The sequence below is a fragment of the Urocampus carinirostris genome, chromosome 3, assembly GCF_059441175.1.
Source record: "Urocampus carinirostris isolate Australia breed hairy pipefish chromosome 3, RoL_Ucar_1.0, whole genome shotgun sequence".
In the NCBI taxonomy this organism is placed as follows: Eukaryota; Metazoa; Chordata; class Actinopteri; order Syngnathiformes; family Syngnathidae; genus Urocampus; species Urocampus carinirostris.
The window spans coordinates 22,215,934-22,237,205 of NC_142351.1; the positions used below are offsets into that span (position 1 = coordinate 22,215,934).

The following is a 21,272-nucleotide window of genomic DNA, read 5'->3' on the forward strand; positions in this document are numbered from 1 at the left end:
CAATACAACTTTTACTTATATCTGTACATTCAAGGAAACTGTGCGGGTCAGATGTATCGACATTTCGTTCTGTATACACGTGTACTAGAATGACAATATAGTAGATCTGAATCTGAATAATGCTGAGGTAATGCGATTCGAAAACAGAGGAAATACAGTGCTATTTTAGAGCTACAGTAGTTGATAAAATGCTATGAAAATGTGAAAACCAATTTTATTTATCGCTAGTAAATCACATGCGAAATTTCTAGGACAGCATAAATGTACTACAGTAGCAGCACAAAGACCAAATGTTTTTAAAAGAATAGGACAAATGCTAACCTATTCTTTTTTATCTTATTTTTTCTTATATTAAATGATCATCTTGAAGTATCACATCAAATCTCATGATAAACAATAGACAATATGTTGTAATCATAGAAAATAAACGCAATGTATATCCAACATGATCTCATGACGAATTACTGCTAAAATTCAATCTATTTAATCCAATGTTACAGGTGGTCAAGTAAACCTAGCATACCGTAATGTAAAGTATTAAATATATTGTGATTCTATTGCATTACAGAGCTCTGATATAGTTATCGCAGTAGTACTGACACCACTGGACAGTGTCAGCTTTGTTAATTATATTCAATAAGCTATTCAAAAATACTCCCCTACTTACGAATATTCGAGTTACAAAAAAAGGTAGATACCAATGTCTTTTTCAGGATGTCGAAAAATATACGGACATTGCGTAAGTTATATTTTGTATTGTGCACCTTTTTCCGTGTACATGACATTACTGTGTTGCTTCTTTCTGCGGCTACCGGCGTGTAGCGCTGTGAGAGCTTACCCAGCATCTACCCCGAAGAAGAAATCCGTCTTTCTCTTCCTAGTTTGTGTGTAAACATACTATACTGTATCTCCAGCGCGCTAAGGACTTTGACATTTTTATTGTTTAATATCTTGTGCATCCATTCAATATGCTTGGTTGAAATGTAAAGAAGAGGCGAGCCGTTCCTTTTGAAATGAAAGTGGAATAAGAACGTTTTATGAGGTTCGGCCACTTTCTACCACAGAGGAGGAATTCGCCTAACTCTTGAACGTCATCTTCCAAAAGTAAGTTAAACTTAACCTTATTTATCTTTATAGAGAATATCATTTTATGAAATGTTTATTTCTTAGTACAAAAAATACAGGTTAGTTATACAAGCCTTAAACATATCTATATAAACCTTAAACATACAAAATATAGCACTGAAGCAACTTACGAACAAATTCAACTTACGAACGATTGTTCGTAAGTAGGGCAGCGTCTGTATAATGACATAACGTATTAATCCTCTTGGAGTGAAATAAAGTAAAAATAAAATGTTGTTCTTTTATCCACTTTTCCACCTTTTTAATAAAGAAAAAATATTATAAAGCAATGCAGGTAATTGATACAACTTGATGTATTTTCAAATAGTGCAAGTATATTTTTGGCTTTAGACGAGCGACCAAAAGTTAGCATCCTCACCAGTCTAAAATCAAGAAGTGATGCGTGCATATAGCTCATTGGGTGAAAAGGTAAAGAAGGAACAATTACTAATTCACAGAAAAAAGTGACAGATTTCACAAAGTAGTGAATGATAGCCTGGCTTTCCCCTCTAAATTCAAACAGTGTTGAAAATGTGCGTACTCACTAAAAGGTGGGCAAAATTGTATTTACAGACACACCCAGCTCGACACTTAACAAACCGTAAGTGTGCACGTAAATTGTTCTTTAAAAGACACCAGATAGAGGATTTCTCATTACGTAATGCTATCATGTTCTATTTTCAATGTTAGGTCTTCTTGATAACATGCTAAGCTAGCACACAGCAAGATATCAACAGACGGGCAAACATTTTAGTTGATGTTATGGAGAAAATGTATGCCACTGTGTTGCAAGATAAACACAATAGAAAGTTATTAGCGTTTCTGCTTCGTCCAGGAGTCAGTTGAAATGTAAACATTAGCAAATAATTGTTAACAGTATCCTGCAGTTTCCATTTCCAATCTCCAACAAGGAGTAACCTCTCTTCCAGTCCATTCTGTTAATGGAGCCCTTTTAGCAGCAAAGCGAGAGCAACCGCTTGAGGATATGGAAAGTCGCCGTCGTTCATGTGCCTCTTAGCAACACTTGAGAGGTCCGCTGGCCATGATGTTTGTTATTTGGAAACAAGATAGTCTGTTGTATTTCACACAATAAGACACATAATGATAAAACCATACCAAAGTAAAGAGTTAAAAAAGATAGATAACCAAGATGAACAAAACCTCTTTTTTGTTCTAAGTATTCAAATTTTTGGTATTTGGTAACAAGGTATTATATTGTCGCCATTATTTATCCCACTTCGAAGGAGGACCAAAAAAGGGCAGATGGATGACCGGTGCATTATCAGTGTAGTAATTGTGTTATTTTTGTAGCACGTACCTCTTAGCATTGAGCAAATAGGGATTATTGAAGGCGTGCACATGGCTCTAATAGAATTACCCCCCTCCTCCCTACCTCTCTGCAATATTGGGTTTTCAAACGTTGTGCTTTTGATCTGCTTTTCACAACTTTTGCTTTGGAGCCTGCTATTTTAAAAAAAAACATGATGGACATATTCACAAAAAGCTCCTTTTTTGTTTCTCCACCGGTCACGGAACCTTCGTGGCGCTCTACTCATTTAAATGCTTTTAGGAAAAATTGCTTGTAAAAAGCCTTATATGGCGAAAAACATCTAGTGTAGTAGTCTCACCGGAGGCAAAATGCAGGAAATGGCCCATTTGCGTGTTGTTGTTTTTCCTTGATGTACTAATGAGCTTCGCGAGGAAAATTATCTGGACAAAGTGCAGTTTTGCAGACTAGGCGGATGTTGAATGCTACGGCTGGAGCAAGGAAAGTCTAGACCGGTTTCCAATTATAGAGATTTTCCACAGATGCTTTCCTTTTTTGTTCTTTTTCTTCTTCCAGGAGGGGGTAGAAACGCATTACTATAAATGAATTTTTGTTGGCTTGCTCTCACACGGTTTTTTATAGTCGGAGCACCTCTAATGTTGAAGGTTTATGCATTATTTAATATTTGGTCCATTTTGGGTGTCAAATATTTAGACCGTATTGAATTGTTTCCGCACCTCCACTCCAAACGTTTTGGACGATGGACTCTATCTTCAGACACAGTGTATTGGACCTGTGGCGCAAATGATTCCGTGTTTTTAAGTTTGTGCAAAGTTCATATTCCTGTGAACAGCAGGCATCCGACTCAACCGCAGTATGCTAGTTTTTAAACCATCACACCAATGTTGAGGGCAGTCTCCAAATGCCAATTTTAGAGTGCTTATGTGTTTAAGACATATTGTTATAATATAGTATTATAGTTCAAGTAGCACACCGTATTAAAGGGAGCTCACGTACTTGCTTGTGAAGGTGGAGCGAAAAAAACTTTGGATTAATAATCAAGTACTGTATTGTGACATAATCATCAGCTATTTTTATTCTTTACAAATTATCCTAATACTTTGAACTCCAGATTATCCAAAGTATATATGCACCAACTTTAGTGTCATCCATCACCTTTGTTTTTTAAAAAGAATTCAACATTTTGCTGACATTGTAATTTAACCGCGTTTGTAACAGTTTGGTAAATTTCATCTTACCCCTGAAAAATCATTAACATTGCCATAATAGCAAGGAAGACCCAACAATTGACAATTTAGATTTTATTTTTTTTGTTGGGTGGCAAAAGGTTTCTGGCCAGTGAGATTAAATTTTGCTTCGGAAATATCAACAGTTTTGGACATTTGCGTATTGTTTGTGTCAAACCAGTAATTAAATAAAAATAATGCTATAATATTTTGTTTGGTTACTTAAAATACTTAAATTGACATATTTATTCTAAAATAAAAATCATGCAGCTAATTCCTTGCTGTATCAAGGTTTACTTTTTTTGCAGTTTTGCTACTTGGCGGATTTTAATTGTGCATTGTGTTCATTCTGCTAATCAGTCACCCCGCCCCTTTTCTGCCTGTGTCTATCTGTGCGTCAATAATGTTGTGGTCCAAGTTGTACACAAAGACCTTGACGAACCTATATTAAGTATGCGCAAATCTTTTCCAATGTTTAATTTCTCTTAAAAAAATGTCTACATAACGCTCTGAACCCACAAAATAACCAAAAGGCAGAGGAAGATGCTTTCTATAGGCAACAAACTTGGACCTTTCGACATGCTAAAGAAGGGCTTTTTAACCTTTCTTAAGCTGTGAGTTACTTTTTGTTACTAATTAGTGCAAAAGGCACCCAGATTGAAACGCATTTCTAAAAGAAACAACTTATTATGTTATTACTATGCTTGTACTATGTTAATACCAGGTTAATTACTGGAAGTAGGGTTAAATGAACCACTAAAAACATCATTTTATTTGAAGATCACAGTGACCCAGCACTGGTGAGCTTTTTTTTTTCAGAACAGGGTCATTGGCACTTCATCTGCCGCATTTATGCCACATTTGTGTTTTCCCTCTAACGTCTACATTATGGTGACAAAATATTATCTGAAGTAAGGAGAATTCCTGCAATCATTTTTAATGCTATAGTGCAAGACAATACAGCAGCAAGATTATTTTAAAAAATAAGAATTGACAGTGCAGAAATGATTTGTTAAAAAAAAGGATTATATAGCATAATACTTTTATTTGTGTAACAAACGCTTTAGCCTGAAAATGTTATTTCCTTAAGTCTTAAAATATAATAGTGTTTAAAAAAAATACATAAATATATAAATACGTGCAGCACGGCGGCGCAGTGGTTAGCGCGTGTGCGGCACAGTTCCAAGGTCTTGGGAACCTGCTGTGTGGGTTCAAATTCAGCTACCGGACTTCCTGTGCGGAGTTTGTATGTTCTTCCCGTGCTTGCGTGGGTTTCCTCCGGGCACTCCGGTTTCCTCCCACATTCCAAAGACATGCATTTCAGGTGGATTGGCCGGTCCAAAATTGTCCCTAAGTGTGAATGAGCGAGCGAGTTGTCTGTCCCTGTGTGCCCAGCGATTGGCTGGCAACCAATTCAGGGTGTCCCCTGCCCACTGCCCGATGATTGCTGGGATGGGCTCCAGCACCCCCGCGACCCTACTGAGGATAAGCGGTGCAGCTAATGAGATGATAAATAAATACATAAAAACATCAGATTTTTTTTTCTGTGAACAAAGTTAATTTTAATCATTGTTTTTTTTTTTTTTTCTAGAATACAAGAATTGAAAGTTCCCCGGTTTGAGACCAGGTGGAGTAATTTGATGGCCTGGAGAAGGACGGGCGCCACCAGGCTGTACTTGCCCAAGACACACCAAAGGAAATGGTGCCCCTACTGTCCTAGTGGTTATAAGATCCACCCATCCACAAGCATTGAAATAGAAACTTATACTACAAAATAGATTAATAAAATGGAAAAATAATTGTTTGTTACTGTCCAGGTGACCACTCCCTCAACGCTAAAGCCCTCGCTCTAGACAATTTGCAAACAAAAGCACACCTACTGTACGAAACGAGCAACTTTGGACCTGCCTCTGTATCAATAAAGCGTGAGAGATATACGCCGGTCATAGAGGTAAGATTTATGGCCCGAGCCCGAACCCGAACCCGAGGCAATTTCGGGCCGGGTCGGGCCCTGAAATGTCAGTCATACGGTCGGGTCGGGTCGGGTTCGGTCCTGCTTTTTTTTTTTTTTTTTTTTTTTTTTTAAATTAATTAATAATGTGTTAAATGTTCATTAAAATATATACTTAAACTATGTATGGATACTAGACCAAGGAATACTTGTTATAAAATAAATAATTTGGATAAAACGGAGAAGGAGCTGTAATCGCTATTTTTCCGACTCCTATGGAAATTCCTCCCCCCTCCGATTTTAGATGAAAAAAACAACAATTTGTTTACACCGCGGGATCCAATGCAACCAGGGTTTCATTCACAATAAAAAAGACATTACATACGGATATTATAGTAAATCAAATAAATATTATTTGTGTACAATTAGTTGTGATTGCGGAAATCATAGCGTACAGTGACGTTGGTGACTTTTCCATCCGCGTTAAAAAACGCATTTTGTAAAATACGATCGCGCTTTATTGTTTAAATAAACGCGATCTCCCAATGATTATAATTAGCTCGCTTTATTTTGTTTTAAAGCGTATTATATAGAATACGATCGCTTTTGTCGGAAGCGTACATTGACGTTGGTGAGATTTTCATCCGCGTTAAAAAACGCAATTTGTAGAATACGATCGCGCTTTATTGTTTAAATAAACGCGTTATATAGACTAGGATCTCCCAATGATTATAATTAGCTCGCTTTATTGTTTTAATAAGCGTTTTATATAGAATACGATCAGGGGGGGGGGCTAATTTGCATAGGAGTCGGAAAAGGGGACAACATGTCAACACCCCCTCAATGAAAGTGCTGCGCTAAAATCTTAAAGGCGTACTACTACTGCTGCTGTGGATTATGGCCCAATGATCAAGTCGTCAAAATGACGGACGCCTTTAAATGTTTTCGCTACCTCAAAAAAAAAACCCGTCAATGACAGATTGCAGTGCAGACACAGAAATATAAAAGATGTAAATGTTTATACAGTTTTATTTAACTTAGGCCTAGATGTTGTAACAAAAGGCAGAGTTTAATTTGTTATCATAAATCACCCCTCCTTATAAATAAAATATGTAATTTCGGGCCCCCTCGGGCCGGGCCAGCGAATCCAGTTAATTAGTCGGGCCGGGTCCGGGTCGGGTTTAATACCCCTCGGGCCTGCGTCGGGCTCGGGTGCTTTTTTTGGGCCCGATCTTACCTCTAGCCGGTCATAAAAATAGAGCCCTGTATGTGTACCCTAAGTGTGCCGTGGTGACGACGCGATATGAAATGTGTCAGAGCTCGTTGGATCATCTCCCAAGTTTTGTGCATCGTGGTGCAGTAAGTCACCGTAGTGGACGCTGGGCTCTCCTGGGGTGAGCAGGAAGCAGGTCGCCTCTTTCTTGATCCGATCTCTCCCACGAGGGCAGCGCAGAGACCATTTTTCACTGGGGGACAGCGGCTGGGTCAGGCTGCATCCCTCCTCCTCAGAAAGGGCCACATTCGCGTCACCGTTCTGCTTGGAGTCTGACAGCAAACCCCCGGCCCCAAAAAAATAATAATGATAAATGCCAACGCTTTTAGCCACTGCCCCCGCAGGACCTGACAAGTGATTGCTGCATGAGAACCGCCTGAGTGCAAGGCCTCTTTTTCTGCAATCATTTCTGAACAGTCATAACATGGCATGTTTCCACACATTTAGAGACTATAATATACTTAATAAAATGGTCTATTGATACAGTGAGATGTAGTACACATACAGGTACTGACACATGAAGGTGGTAGCAAATATAATTGCTAGGGTCTGGAGAATGTATTTAAAATAATCACAAGAGTCATTATACAAAAAAACAAGACATACAGTACAGTAAAAGGTGTTAGATCATCAGCAGATTTTTCCCCATTTTAAGAGTTATTTAAATTGATTTATCAGGTGATGAAAGAAAAGCAATCCTTAAAGGGACATTGTTTATTATTTAGTGCCTCCAAGCAGTAAAAAAATCCTTCATTCATTAGAAAAAACAATATTGATTTGAAAAATAAGAAAAAAATAAAAATGGACTATCATATAACTATACATTTTATAAATAGTTGTAGGTCAAGAAATTGGTATTTATTTTCCATTTTGTGTAGCTCACCTAGGGAGTTGACAAAATTGTTGGCCATCTTGCTTCGATGGTTACAAAAATGAAAAAAAATGGTGCAGTCTGGTCACTTTAATTCCTGCTAGTTGGTATTTTTCTTGTGAAATCTAGCACTCATTTTCTTTTGCACTATACAATATAGCCACACCTAGTGTTCAAATATTGGTGATTAATTTATTTCTTGTTTTAACTTTTGACAAAAGTATTACTTTAAAGGTAGCATAATATTCTTTGTATGGCTTCTGAAGATTTTAAAATACCTAATCCTCACTAAAAACACAGTCAACGTAGAGAATCCAAGCACAATGTCTTTCGTTTAGTGTGCAATGAAAATCTCTAGATACGTGTTGTCTAAAATTAACATGTTCTGCCAACCAACACAAAACATTTATACTCATTTTAAGTATTTCTGTTTCTGTTGTTTTAAATTATTTTTTAGAAGGGATACATTTTACCAAATGAGTAAGAATTTTAGGGGCAGCACGGCGGCGCAGTGGTTAGCACTTGTGCGGCACAGTTCATGTCATGGGAACTCCGGGTTCCTCCCACGTTCCAAAAACATGCATTTCAGGTGAATTGCCCGGTCCAAATTGTCCCTAGGTGTGAATGAGCGAATGAGTTGTCTGTCCCTGTGTGCCCTGCGATTGGTTGGCAACCAGTTCAGGGTGTCCCCTGCCCACTGCCTGGAGATGGCTGGGATGGGCTACAGCCCCCCCGGTACGCCAATGAGGATAAGCGGTACGGCTAATGAGATGAGAGATGAGATGAGTAAGAATTTTATTTGATTTTCAATTGAAAAACAAACTGCTGTTACAAAAAAAAAACCTGAAAATTCAAAAGAGTAAAAGAATTGAGGGAGAAGCCTTCCCCACCCAAGAGAATCACTAGATCATGGCTCAGCTAAATTTTACTAGCATTTTAGAACTTTAGACTACAGTGTAATTGCAAAGCATACCATGACTATCATGGCACTACCTTGGTCATGCATGCACATTTGAAGAGAAAGCACGTCTTAATGTAGAACAAAACGGAGTCGGACTCCTCTCTGTAAGACTCGAGTAACAATCAAGCCAAAAAGTTTTGATGACATGCATTGTGATTTCTATATTTTATACGCATATATATCAGTATAACCGACATATTGCGCATTATGACAGACTGTGCCTGCCTAATGTATTTAATTTAAGACATGCTATCCAAAGAAGAGGTAACGGAACCCCTTTCTGCAAGAGGCAGACGTTCACCCTGCGACATTGTCAATATGACAAATGTCAATTTGCTATATAATGAAATCAACCACATGCTAAATTTAAGAAACAAATAATTATCCGATTATTCGACTAATTGTTTCTTTAGTCAGTGACTAGTCGACCATTAAAATAGTTGTTAGTTGCAACCATATGTCACTTACGATCAACAGAAAGTGGCAAAATGGCCGTCCAGTTGCAGCAACCCATTTTGAGTTTTTCCACTTCCTCAGACATTTTTTAAGATAACATAATAATATTTCTCTCTGGTTTTATCATCGCAGTCTTTTGGACTATGATCAGAACCCCCGTTAACGGGAGTCGGCGGTCTGACCTGTTCGGCTGTCGTCCGCTGCCAGTGGGCAGGTGTCGCTCTGCGTGCTTTCCCTGCATGAGTTGCTGTCAGACTTCCCGAAGGACGCAGAGTCGGTCTGAGCCTCAGGGTTGGGGTTGTGCTTGTTCTTTTTCTTGGGGAGCTTCTGCTTTGCCATTGCCAGCGAGTAGTACATCCCGAAGTTGTTAACAATGACCGGCACGGGCATGGCGATGGTCAACACGCCGGCCAATGCACACAGGGCGCCCACCATCATGCCCAGCCACGTCTGCGGGTACATGTCCCCGTAGCCTAGCGTGGTCATGGTGACCACCGCCCACCAGAAGCTGATGGGGATGTTCTTGAAGTGCGTGTGGTCAGCACCTGTGGGGTCGTGCGGGCTGGCGCCAATCCGCTCGGCATAGTAGATCATGGTGGCGAAGATCAGAACCCCCAACGCCAGGAAGATGATGAGCAGCAGAAACTCATTGACGCTAGCCCGCAACGTGTGCCCCAGCACGCGCAGACCCACAAAGTGTCGGGTCAGCTTGAAGATCCGAAGGATGCGCACAAAACGGACCACCCGCAGGAAGCCCAGGACATCGTTGGCCGCCTTAGAAGACAGTCCACTTAGGCCCATTTCCAAGTAGAAGGGCAGGATGGCTACAAAGTCAATGATGTTGAGTGAGTTCTTAACAAAGAGCAGCTTGTCCGGGCAGCACGCGATCCGCACCAGGAACTCAAAAGTGAACCACAGTACACACACACCCTCTACCAAGGTGAGAACGGGCTTGGTCACCATCTCCAGCCGCTCCTCTCTCCGTGTCACATTTCCCTCCAGAATCAGCTCGGTTCGGTTCTGGAGCTCATTGAAGGCCTCGTGAGTCTCCAGGCAGAAGGTGGTGATCGACACCAGGATGAAAAAGAGGGATGCCAGCGCCACTCCCTAATGACAAAACATAATAGGCAGACACCGTTTCAGAATTAGAAATTCCTACTCGACTTTATTTATGAAAATAATCTACTTTGTTTTTTTTTAATTATTTTTGCATTAGTTTAATTTTTTTATTATAAATGCACAAAATATATTTCATGTGCAAGATGAAAAGGTTCTAAATATTTTGCAAAAAGGAAAGCTACTTAAGGACTTTTCAAACGTCCTCTCTTCAGACGTAGAGCAGGGGATTTCCACCGAGGTGCCCCCTGAGGACAGCTGAGACACCTGCGGACCTTATCTTAAAAGGGCTCACCAGTCCTGGGTCATTGTGATTTTGTAGTAAAATAAGTTATTTTTTTGATTAATCAAGTCTGTTTAACCATACTTCTAATAATTAACTTGGTAATAACATAATAACGACATAGTGTTTCACAAATGCATATCAAATCTTTGAGATAATTAGTAAAACAAAAGTAGCTCTCAGCTTGAAAAAAGTTGGAGACCCCTGAACAAGACACAATTTGGAAAGAAGAACATTTATTCAACATAATCAAAAAAGCACATACTAAAGTTAAAGCTTTTACTCATAGGAAACACATTTAAGTCTTACCTTTTAACAGCATTAGGGATGTATATAAATATAAGGTTTGAATATAAAGGCCATTTTGTCCATATAAGGAATCAACATTGCATTCCATATTTACAGTTAGAACAAAAGGCAGGATTTTTTTTAGTTAGCGATGGGATTAACAGGTATTGAACATCTCTATTATCTACATTTTATTTACGTATATTTTACTTAACTATTTAGGGTCTTTACATATGAAGTTTGGGATTTTAGAGCTAAATTCACAGCATGACCCACAATGTAGGTTAGCTGTCACACAGTGAGCTAAGTGAGCAATGATAAGGAAGTAACGTCATGCTAAAAACAAGAAATGGAAAGAGTTTGTCCCGGTTTTAATGCAGACTGAATGGACTCGTTTGCCTCGTAGCCAGCCTGTCTTGATTATTTACTTGAAGCCTGTACAAATTGTATTGCCCAGGCTAAATAAATAATCCAGCAGCTGGATAAATATGCCTGCTGCATGCGTCTGTGTGTGGGTTTATTACATGAATGTGTTTATGCATTGTGTTGCAACTCAGCAACTCCCTTTTAGGATAAAACCCGGCCACCGCTTTCGAGTTGGCTTACGCGTGTGAGCGTGCATGTATCAATGGGCAGGCCAAGTTTAGCCGTGCATTAAAAACAGGATAAAAATATTCAATATTTAGCTTCAGCAGTAAAAAGAAAAAACAGCTCTTACATTAATCAACAAGAGAATTGTTTAGAAGACTGCACAAATTGTGGATTTTTGATTATCTTAGATTTGCGTTAATTCTTGGTAAAACTGTTCTTTGGCCCCTTAAAATCCACCAGTGGGTTTGGAAAAATGAGTGTTTCGTGCTGTTGTGTAATGGGATGGAATTGACTCCCTATTAATCCTAATTCATTCAGTCATTCATTCTTGGGGGTCACGAGGTGCTGGAACCATTTTTGTTAACTTGAGGATATTGGGCAGGGGGAATGATGTGAGGCAAGCCTTGCGTAACTGGCTCTTACCTGGAGGGAGCCGTCAAAACGGGACCTCTGCCAAGCTTTTACCAACAAGTCATGTACTCCCAGGTTTGTGTGTCCCTTTGCGGTACAGTGTTATGTTAGCCATTAGTTTGACAATGTTTACATGCTAACTACAAAGCTATACTTCGGTTTCATCTGTTAACACGCCTGTTTGACAATTCTTGTGCAAGTGTGCATAAACTTGTTCCAAATTGATTAACAGATACCAATATGCGGTCACCAACAACAAGAATGTTGTATTTAATGTATACCTTGGCAGGTTTATATTACATTTAATTTAATTTACAATAATGCATGTATTTTATCATATTTAATGGCCCTATGCACCTATGATATACTGTGTCTACAACGCTGCACTTTTTTAGCTGAGGTGACAAATATTTGGCTCTAACCATTCATGTTAGTATGCTGCATTAGCCACAACTTAAAGTACTTATTGGAAACCATTTTACTTTTTTATTATTTTAAACTTTTATTTGTAGAGGTGTGGAAGCTGTTAAATATGATGTTGTGATAGTGTAATACATAATACAATAATAACATATCAACAAAAATATAATTAAACATTGATTGAAATTTAGACCTTGTTAGCTTGCATGCAATACCTATATTAATGGTGGGGTGCGTCGTTTGAGGTGTCATTAAAAAGCTCAAATTATTATTATTAAAAATGCACAACTGAGTTCAAAGAGCCCTTATATTTGTTTTCAACTGCGCCTTACTGCTTGTATTTACTTTTGGCAAAGCTGTGTGGGGTGGAATGGGCGGGGGGGGGGTGGGGTGCTGTAATTAGAGCGTAATGACATGCTCGTCCTCACGTTTTGAACATTGTGAAAGTAGGAAAAGGCCTGCTTCAAGTACAGTTCAAATACCAACCTAAACGCTAGAAAAGAATTTTTAAAAAATAAGGGTCGATTGGAACCTGTCTGACAAATGCCCAGATGTGCACGTGCGTCACAAACAAGTTTGACAGAGACTGCAGAGATAATACAAGCCAGGAGATGGCGTCAGCAAATACAAATTCCATACAGCTCTTTTAGATTTCTATATTTCAAATGGAAATTTTCTACTTTTCAAAGATTTTTCGGTCAATATCACCAAACCTTGTCAAGTTCTATAATCAGTGTGAAAGGTGATGTCTGAAATGTTATCAAGTTTGAGGTTGCTGACAAAGAAGATGTCCTCTTAAAGCTGGTTTAGCGTTTCTGCCATTAGCGTGTGCATTAAATGCTGCTTACACATGATTGTATCCGCAATTTGAGTGCACTCAGGCCATTTCCAGGCACACCAGTAAAAACAATGCTGATTCCACAAATAAAAATGGATGACAGCTAAATCTCAGTTCATGATTTGCATCGTTTTCCCAACAAATAAAATGTCATTTCTTCATATCTGTTATTATCTCAAGGATAACAATAAAACCCGGCATCAACAGTAGGACTACAAAACAATGCAATTTACAAGATTTACTAAAATAAATATTCAATACAATGATATTGAAATTATCTATTGAGTATTCTGTGTATTAATGGTTTCATATTTTTATCTACCTCTGTGTTCGAAAAAACTTTACGTCATATTGCCATCGTAAAAAAAAAAAAAAAATCAACAATAATTTAGTCAGTTAATAAAAAGTAGGCAGCATGGCGGCACAGTTCATGTCTTCGGAACCTCCTGCGTGGGTTCAAATCCAGCTCCAGACTTCCTGTGCGGAGTTTGTATGTTCTCCCCGTTCTTGCGTGGGTTTCCTCCGGGCACTCCGGTTCCCTCCCACTTTCCAAAAACATGCATTTCAGGTGAATTGGTCGGTCCAAATTTTCCCTAGGTGTAAATGAGCGAGTGAGCTGTCTGTCCCCGTGTGCCCTGCGATTGGCTGGCAACCACTTCTGAGTGTTCCCTGCCCACAGCCTGATGATTGCTGGGATGGGCTCCAGCACCCCCGAGACCCTACTGAGGATAAGCGGTGTAGCTAATGAGATGAAATGAGATAAAAAGTATGCAAAATTATTGAATTACATTACCAATTGTCAAAATAAAGCAAAATGCTTCTTCAGGCCGAAAGGATATACCAAAAAAATAATGTCTAATGAAACCCCCCAAATTGTCAAGGATTTATAAATCATTTCTGAAAATAACATCCACGTTTTTTCAAAGGTAAAAACACAACCCGTGGCCTATAAGGCCAGGGTCCGAATAGGGATGTTTGATACCACTTATTTCTCTGACCAATACTGATAAGAGTGATCAAATATTTGGTGTTCACAGCCTATCCAGTGCCAAAACATTTAAAAGCCCAATTTCTTATATACAATTCAATCTGAAACCAAGACCTATTTTTTTTAGGTCAGTACATTTAAAGAATATGTAGTGGGCATTAATAGTATCCGTTGATTTATACAAGTATTCTGTATGAAGCACACAATAATAAATTCCAGAAGGTTTTCAAGGGCAGCGATCACCCAGAAATACCTTTAGTTACCGATTGTACAGCCACAAGCAGGGCTTCCAATACCAGTACCGATAGCTGTTGTAAATACTGATACCGTATCTTACATTCAATATTCAAACACTACAAAGTTGACCATTTTCAACTGAACAATAAAATAAACTGAATTAATAAAATAAATTAAGTAAAAAAGAAAAATAATCCTGATTACACGATACACATGGGGAAAATTCTTAAGCATTTAATGAACTGAATAGGTGTGAATGAACAAGTGAGTTGTCTGTCTCTGTGTGCCCTGCGACTGGCTGGCAACCAGTTCAGGGTGTCCCCTGCACACGAATTTAGCTGGGATGGGCTCCAGCAACCCCGCGACCCTACTGAGGATAAACGGTTCAGATAATGGATGGATGAATTTTGAAAAGTGGATTTATATTTGTGATATTTTTTGTGGGAAAAACATGTTTTTCCACATAAAATAAAATGTATTGCTCTTTCTTCATTTTTGTTTTTGTACAATAAGTCAAAATGTAATATGATATTTGGATGAGTGGTAGGAAGAGCATCTTGCATATTTACAGGTGTATAGCATACATGTGAGTGTAATTTTGTTAATTGTTGTTAGACAAACACTTTTTAATTTATTTATAAGATGGCCCAGCATTGCGGGGATGGGCATTGCCGGGCTTGGTGTTGCTGGACATTCTACTCGAGCGAGGTTGTTGGGGCCGTGGTTTGTTAAAAGCGCCAGAATGCCACTAGGGAGAGCTAATGAGCAGCATGATTGCTTGCAGCCTCTTGTACATGAAAACAAATGTTTATTTTTTGGAGGTATTTATTTGGGGTAACTTGACACAAAACCTAGCTAATGATACTCCCAGAGACCTAAAATACTACTGTGCAAATGTCCACGAAAATAGGTTCAGCCGTTTTAGAGCCTATAAGCCACATTCGAACACACTCACATCTGGATTCTCATAAAAGTCTAGAATAAACTCAATCGGGTCAGCAACCCAAAATGTTAAAGGGCTGTACTGGACGGAAAAAAAAATGTCTGGAGCCTTAAAAAAATAAAAGCCTCATAATGCCTAATCATGTATGCAACACATACTGTATGTATCTATATTAGCCTACTACCTTTATGACTCAGTTGAATGCAGCACATCCTGTGGAGAGTGATGCACCACATGACTACTCTGATGTAGGATACAGTTTAACTTCATTGCAATACTAATGAATTACAGTATATTTCATTACATCGATAAAATTAAAGAAATGCAACGAGGGCATTCAATTTTTGATGTCATTTTAATTTTGAGGATTTGAAAAAAAAACAACAAAATGGAACGTGCATAGCGTGGCACTTATCAGGACAAACAAAACCGTGCAATAAAACGCAGCATGCAGTCATAAAAATAAAACAGCAGCCATTTGAAAAGCTACAAATCAAATTAACACAATTTAAGTTTATTTCTGTGCATATGTCCCAAGGGTAAAATGCAGCAAAATCCTCTTCTCTCCCTTCTGATACCAAATCAACACAACCATCCTTGGGCCTGAGCACAAAAACACAAACAATATCCCTAAATGTCATTTAGAATATATATACTGCCAAAAATCAGAAATCACTTAATAAAAACAGCTACTTTGTTAGTAAAAAGTGCCCAGGTCAGGATTGTTTTTTTTACCCTTTAAAGTGACTTCTTTGTTTAAATTGGGACTGTAACCAGACGTTGAGTTATATTATCACGCTGGCCTTTAAAAGGGGAGGAGCTTGCGCTACGGCATATTTGAGCCTCCGACGCAGAAAACACAAGAGAGAATAAAACAAGGAGAGGAGAAATGCGGCTAAGTAATAATAATAATGATACATCTCATCTCATCTCATTAGCTGCACCGCTTATCCTCAGTAGGGTCGCGGGGGTGCTGGAGCCCATCTCGGCAATCATCGGGCAGTGGGCAGGGGACACCCTGAACTGGTTGCCAGCCAATCGCAGGCCACACAGGGACAGACAACTCACTCGCTCATTCACACCTAGGGACAATTTGGACCGGCCAATCCACCTGAAATGCATGTCTTTGGAATGTGGGAGGAAACCGGAGTGCCCGGAGGAAACCCACGGAAGCACGGGGAGAACATACAAACTGCCCACAGTAAGTCTGGTAGCTGGATTTGAACCCACACAGGACGTTCCTAAGACCTTAGAACTGTGCCGCACACGCGCTAACCACTTAGAATAATTAGTAGTTCAAATGTACCATTTATTCTACACATATTTACAGCATTGGAAAATGTTGAAAAGTTATTGTGTCAAGCTTGAAACCATATTATAAGAAAAATACATTTCCTACCCAATCTTTTTCAATTTATAAACATTTTTGGAAAAGTACCTGGGAGCCACTCTGCAGCAATAGCAGGCCGTATGCGGCTCCTGAGCCGCGGGTTTCCGACCCAGGAACAAGACTTTATTTTTAATGTTCAATATCATATAGCAGGGGTCGGGAACCTATGGCTCGCGAGCCATATATGGCTCTTTCTATGAGTACCTATGGCTCAGAGACCAATTTGATTGCATGCAAAATTTCTCCATCTTTTTCAAAACCGGAATTGTCTATGCTATTCAGGTACAAGTAAAGCCAAACCAAAAGCTATATGCAAAGGAAACACTTCGCAGTATATATAGGGCACGTTTTTCACTACAATTTACAGTTAAGGTGTCACACAAAAAAAGGGGGAAAAAAAACTTGTTTTGGCTGTACAACGCTAAAGAATCCTTTATTTAAAAGTTCACTGTATAATCTGTGTTCAGTGTTCAGATACTTTATGATGAATCCACAGAACTGTAAATACGCCAAAACACCGGAAGAGAACTTAGTCATTTGATTGGGTGAGTGGGAGGGCTGGGTGGAGCTATGCAAAAAGTACAAGCATTCCCTCCCATCTCTTGCCAAAGGTAAGCACATAAGGCTCCCTATTCTCAGAATGTTGTGACGTTTTTACAAAATAAATGCTTGCATCTGGTTTTGAAACCAATATGTATGAAAAAAAGGGTCAAAAGGAGTTTAACCGATCTTGAGTAATTGCAAGAAAGAGACAAGTTTAAAGTGGTCTGTTTGTTGAATTTGGGACAGGGGCTCTGGCATTATTCTCTTTTCATAATTTTTATCAAATCATCAAAAATAAATGTGCTGAAGACTAAGCTTTTGTCTGGGGCGCGGGTTTAGCAATTTAGTAAATTTGTCTCATAATATATGGTGTGGCTCTTTCCCAAAATAAAATTAATATTTTTTGCTTTTATGGCTCTTTGAGTCAAGAAGGCTCCCGACCCCTGTCATATAGTATAGTACTCTACAGTGTTTGTGGTATTTTTCTATCCGTCCAAAACGTTAATGTTTGAATAAAGAGGGGGAAATTAATAATGTGCTTTAAAAAAATCATATTCATTGATTTATCGAAATAATAACCGACCTTGTCATCAGTTATTAAATAAATCATTAGTTGCAGCCCGCGGCACGGCGATTAGGTGGTTAGCGGACAGCCCCACGGTGCGGAGGTTCAGGGTTCAAGTCCAGCTACCGCAGCCTTCTCATGTGGAGTTTGCATGTTCTCCCCCTGCCTACGTGGGTTTCCTCCGGGGACTCAGGTTTCCTCACAAATTCCCCCAAAAACATGCATGTCAGGTTAATTGGCTGGTTTAAATTGTCCCTAGGTGTGAATGAGCGATTGAATTGTTTGTTTCTGTGTGTGTCCCCTGCCCACTGCCCGAATACGGCTGGGATGGGCTCCAGCACCCCCGCAACCCTACAGAGGATAAGCGGTGCAGATAATGGATAGTTGCAGCAGTACTTATACAAAATGTATCTAAAGTATTAACAATTTATACATAAAATTGTCAACTGATTTTTAATGATTGAATATTTTTCAAGTAATAAAATAGTTGTTGATCACTAGAGTGTAAGGTTGGGCAGACCAAGGATCAAAATATCAATATTATCAATACTGAGCGAGGGCTTATATTGATTGATACTATTGTTCTAAAATAGTGTTGAAGTGTGGGTTCCAGCACCCTGCGACACTAGAGAGGATAACTAATACAGTATAGATGATGGATGGATGGATGGATGGACTGTTAAAGTTTGCTTTGTACAGACGTTTCCCCGTTACGACCATTCGACTTACGAAAAATGGTAGACGGGAACATTTTTTTCGGGATGTCAAAAAATATCCGGACATTGCTGTAAGTTGTATTGAGTTCCTTTTTACAAGTACAGGACGTTATTGTAAATGAAATGATCTGCTTTTATATAGCGCTTTTCAAGTCAATGACTTCCCAAAGCGCTTTACAATGTGCTTGAGATTTCCCAATAGCGGCCTTGCAGCCATGTGAAGCGCTAACCTGCTTATTGGGGGTATTAGGGGTTCAGTGTCTTACCCAAGGACACTTTGACATGTAACACGGACAAGCCGGGATTCGAACTGGGATCCCTTGATCCCAAGAAGAGCGCTCTACCTCCTGAGCTACTGCCACCCCAAGGAGTGATCTTTCCTCTGTGTGGCGCTGTGAGAGGTAACCCAGCATCCACCCCCAAGAAGAAGTCCGCTTCCTCTTCCTAGTTTGTGTGTAAACATTGTATACTTTATCTCCAGGGCGCCAAGAACTTTGACATTTATATTGTTTGATATCTCGTGCATCCATTCAATACGGTTAGTGTAAAGTGAAAAGAGGCGAGACGATTAATTTGAAATGAAAGTGGAATATGGAAGCTTGATGCGGTTGAGAAAATGGTTGGATCGCTTTTTTTTACCACTTTCTACCAAGGAGGTGGTAGTCGCCTGACTGTTGAAGCTCATCTTTCAAAAGTAAGTTAAACTTAACTTTTTTTTATCTTTATAGAGCATATTATTTTATAAAATGTTTATTTTTTAGTACAAAACATTACAGTTTACTTATACAAGCCTTACACATACGTATATAAATCATAAACATACAAAATATAGCACTGAAGCAACTTAGGAACAAATTCAACTTACGAACGCTTCGTAAGTAGGAAAGCGTCCGTAGTTATTTAAAAAAAAAAGACAATATTTAGACTGTTTCTATGAAATTACTCGAGAAGGAGTTCATATATTCAATGATCATGAGATTTTCAAGTAAAAAATGATCGGTGCCGGATCGATTTGAATCGATATTACCCTGCATTTACTTGGATCGAAATGAAAAAATGACGAGAATCGCCCACCTAAGAATTGGGCCTTCCACTGGAAAAAACTCTCAACATATAATATTAATGCTTGAATATAAATATATATGAACACAGGTTTAAAACGATGTAATTTTCAATATTTACAATAGAATTAGACCACCAAACTCAAGGAAGAGAATCAACCTGTTGATGTTGAGCAACACGTGGTCAAAACTCACCCTGGCCGCTTTGGACGAGTAGGGGTCGTCAAAAAGAGCCCAGATTTTGGGCTGCCAAACTTGGCAGCAGCCTCTGGACCTTCCCGCCGGGCACTCCTCTATGCCGAAGCGGCGAGGCGCGTCTCCGTCGTCCTCGGCGGCGTCATCGTCCGGCTCGGGCGGCTCAAAAGTCTCCAAAGCCTCCTCGGCGTCTCGGTGCTGCCGGTACGTCATCCAGCAGCACGGTTCCACGTCCGTTTCGTCGATGCCCCAAAAGGCCAACTCCTCCTCGAAGAGCGGCCCGCAAACGTCCGCCGGGCAGTGGAGCTTGCCAGTCCGGTAGTAGTTGAGCACATAAGCGAAGATGCCCGGGTGGCGGTCAAAGAACAACTCCCCGCCGGCGCTGCTGCTACAGCTGCTACTCGGTGGCGCCGGTGGTGGCGGCGGTGGGGGAGAATCGCACGACCCCTCGGAGCCCACCTGCGGCTCCAGCTGAGCCAGCCACGCCAGGCGGGTACCGGGCAAGGTGCGCAGGGTGCTCTTGTAGGTCTCGTGGCGGGTGCCGCCCACGTTGATGACGATCTTATCCGAGTCTTCGCTTCTGGACATGTCCTCCTTCAGGCATGATTTGGACGGGGGCTTGTTACCGGACTTGCGTCCTCGGTAGGACGAGACACACACGGAGCTGATCATCGTCAAATAGGCACCCTGGCTTTCCGACGACTGGTCGCTTTTTCGGGTCAAAATGAGCGCGCCGTCATTTCGGCGGCTCCGGAGCTCCGCTGAAACCACTTGTTCGACGGATTCAACTCACTTTTGTGTTCCCGCGCACCTGCGCTCGGCCCTCGGCGTCTTTCCTTGTTCCTTTCGGATGGGGCAAGTTTACGAGCGAGACACGGGAGACATTCAGCAAACAGTAGGGGCAGATGTGGGCCGCTTTTCCAGAGGGGAATCGCTGTTATTGTGGCGCGTCTCTTCCTCCCCCGGCAACGCCACGCCACGCAGATGGAAAACAGGCTCTCTTTAACCCTTTCATTGCTACCTCGTGCATACCTGTCAACATCCACGGCTCCATGCCCTTACAAAATGTTGTATTTTCCCTTACAAAATCCAAAATAATCTTACACCATATTTTTTCCAAACGTGTTCATTTACGTAGTTTAACATGTTATACGGTATTGTACACGTGGTTCGTTATACAGAGGAACCTCGGTTTTCGAACGACTCTCAGTTCGAACAAATCGGAGTCCGAACAAAAAATTCGAGAAATTCTTGCTTCGTTGTTCGAACAAAAATCTGAGTTCGAACGCAGGGGTGGATGTTTCACAGCACATTTTTTTTTACTCCTTTTAATTTTCTCAGGTGCAATTGCACCTCCAATGCACTAGGGGACGTCTGAGATTAAACAAATGTGTAGCAAATGGGACGAGTTACAGAATTTCACCACACAGATGAAGCTGCAGCCACCAGAGTCATCATTACTTTAATGACACTGTCATGAACCACTTCCGAAAAGTGCTAAAAAGAAGGCAGAAGCAAGTGTCATTGGATAGATAT

The 21,272-nt window shown here is 40.0% G+C and overlaps 2 protein-coding genes across 5 annotated transcripts in view; one reads left to right on the top strand and one right to left on the bottom strand.

Annotated features, from left to right (window-relative positions):
• The window catches only part of slc6a17 (solute carrier family 6 member 17), a 63,756-nt gene extending 58,361 nt beyond the window's left edge, over window positions 1-5,395 (top strand). The window contains exon 13 of the mRNA XM_088331067.1: window positions 5,231-5,395. The gene's annotated coding sequence lies outside the window, so the exon portion shown is untranslated. The remainder of the gene's footprint in view (window positions 1-5,230) is intronic.
• The window catches only part of kcnc4 (potassium voltage-gated channel, Shaw-related subfamily, member 4), a 28,805-nt gene extending 8,100 nt beyond the window's left edge, over window positions 1-20,705 (bottom strand). For all 4 annotated transcript variants that reach the window (XR_015849973.1, XR_015849972.1, XR_015849971.1 and 1 more), the window contains exons 1-3: window positions 19,737-20,705; window positions 9,334-10,258; window positions 6,959-7,135 (exon numbers count right to left, since the gene is read on the bottom strand). Coding sequence is in view for 1 of the 4 variants with exons in the window: in XM_088331068.1 (XP_088187194.1) it covers window positions 6,959-7,135; window positions 9,334-10,258; window positions 19,737-20,408 (1,774 nt within the window). In the remaining 3 variants the exon portion in view is untranslated. The remainder of the gene's footprint in view (window positions 1-6,958; window positions 7,136-9,333; window positions 10,259-19,736) is intronic.
• Between the last annotated feature and the right edge of the window lie 567 nt (window positions 20,706-21,272).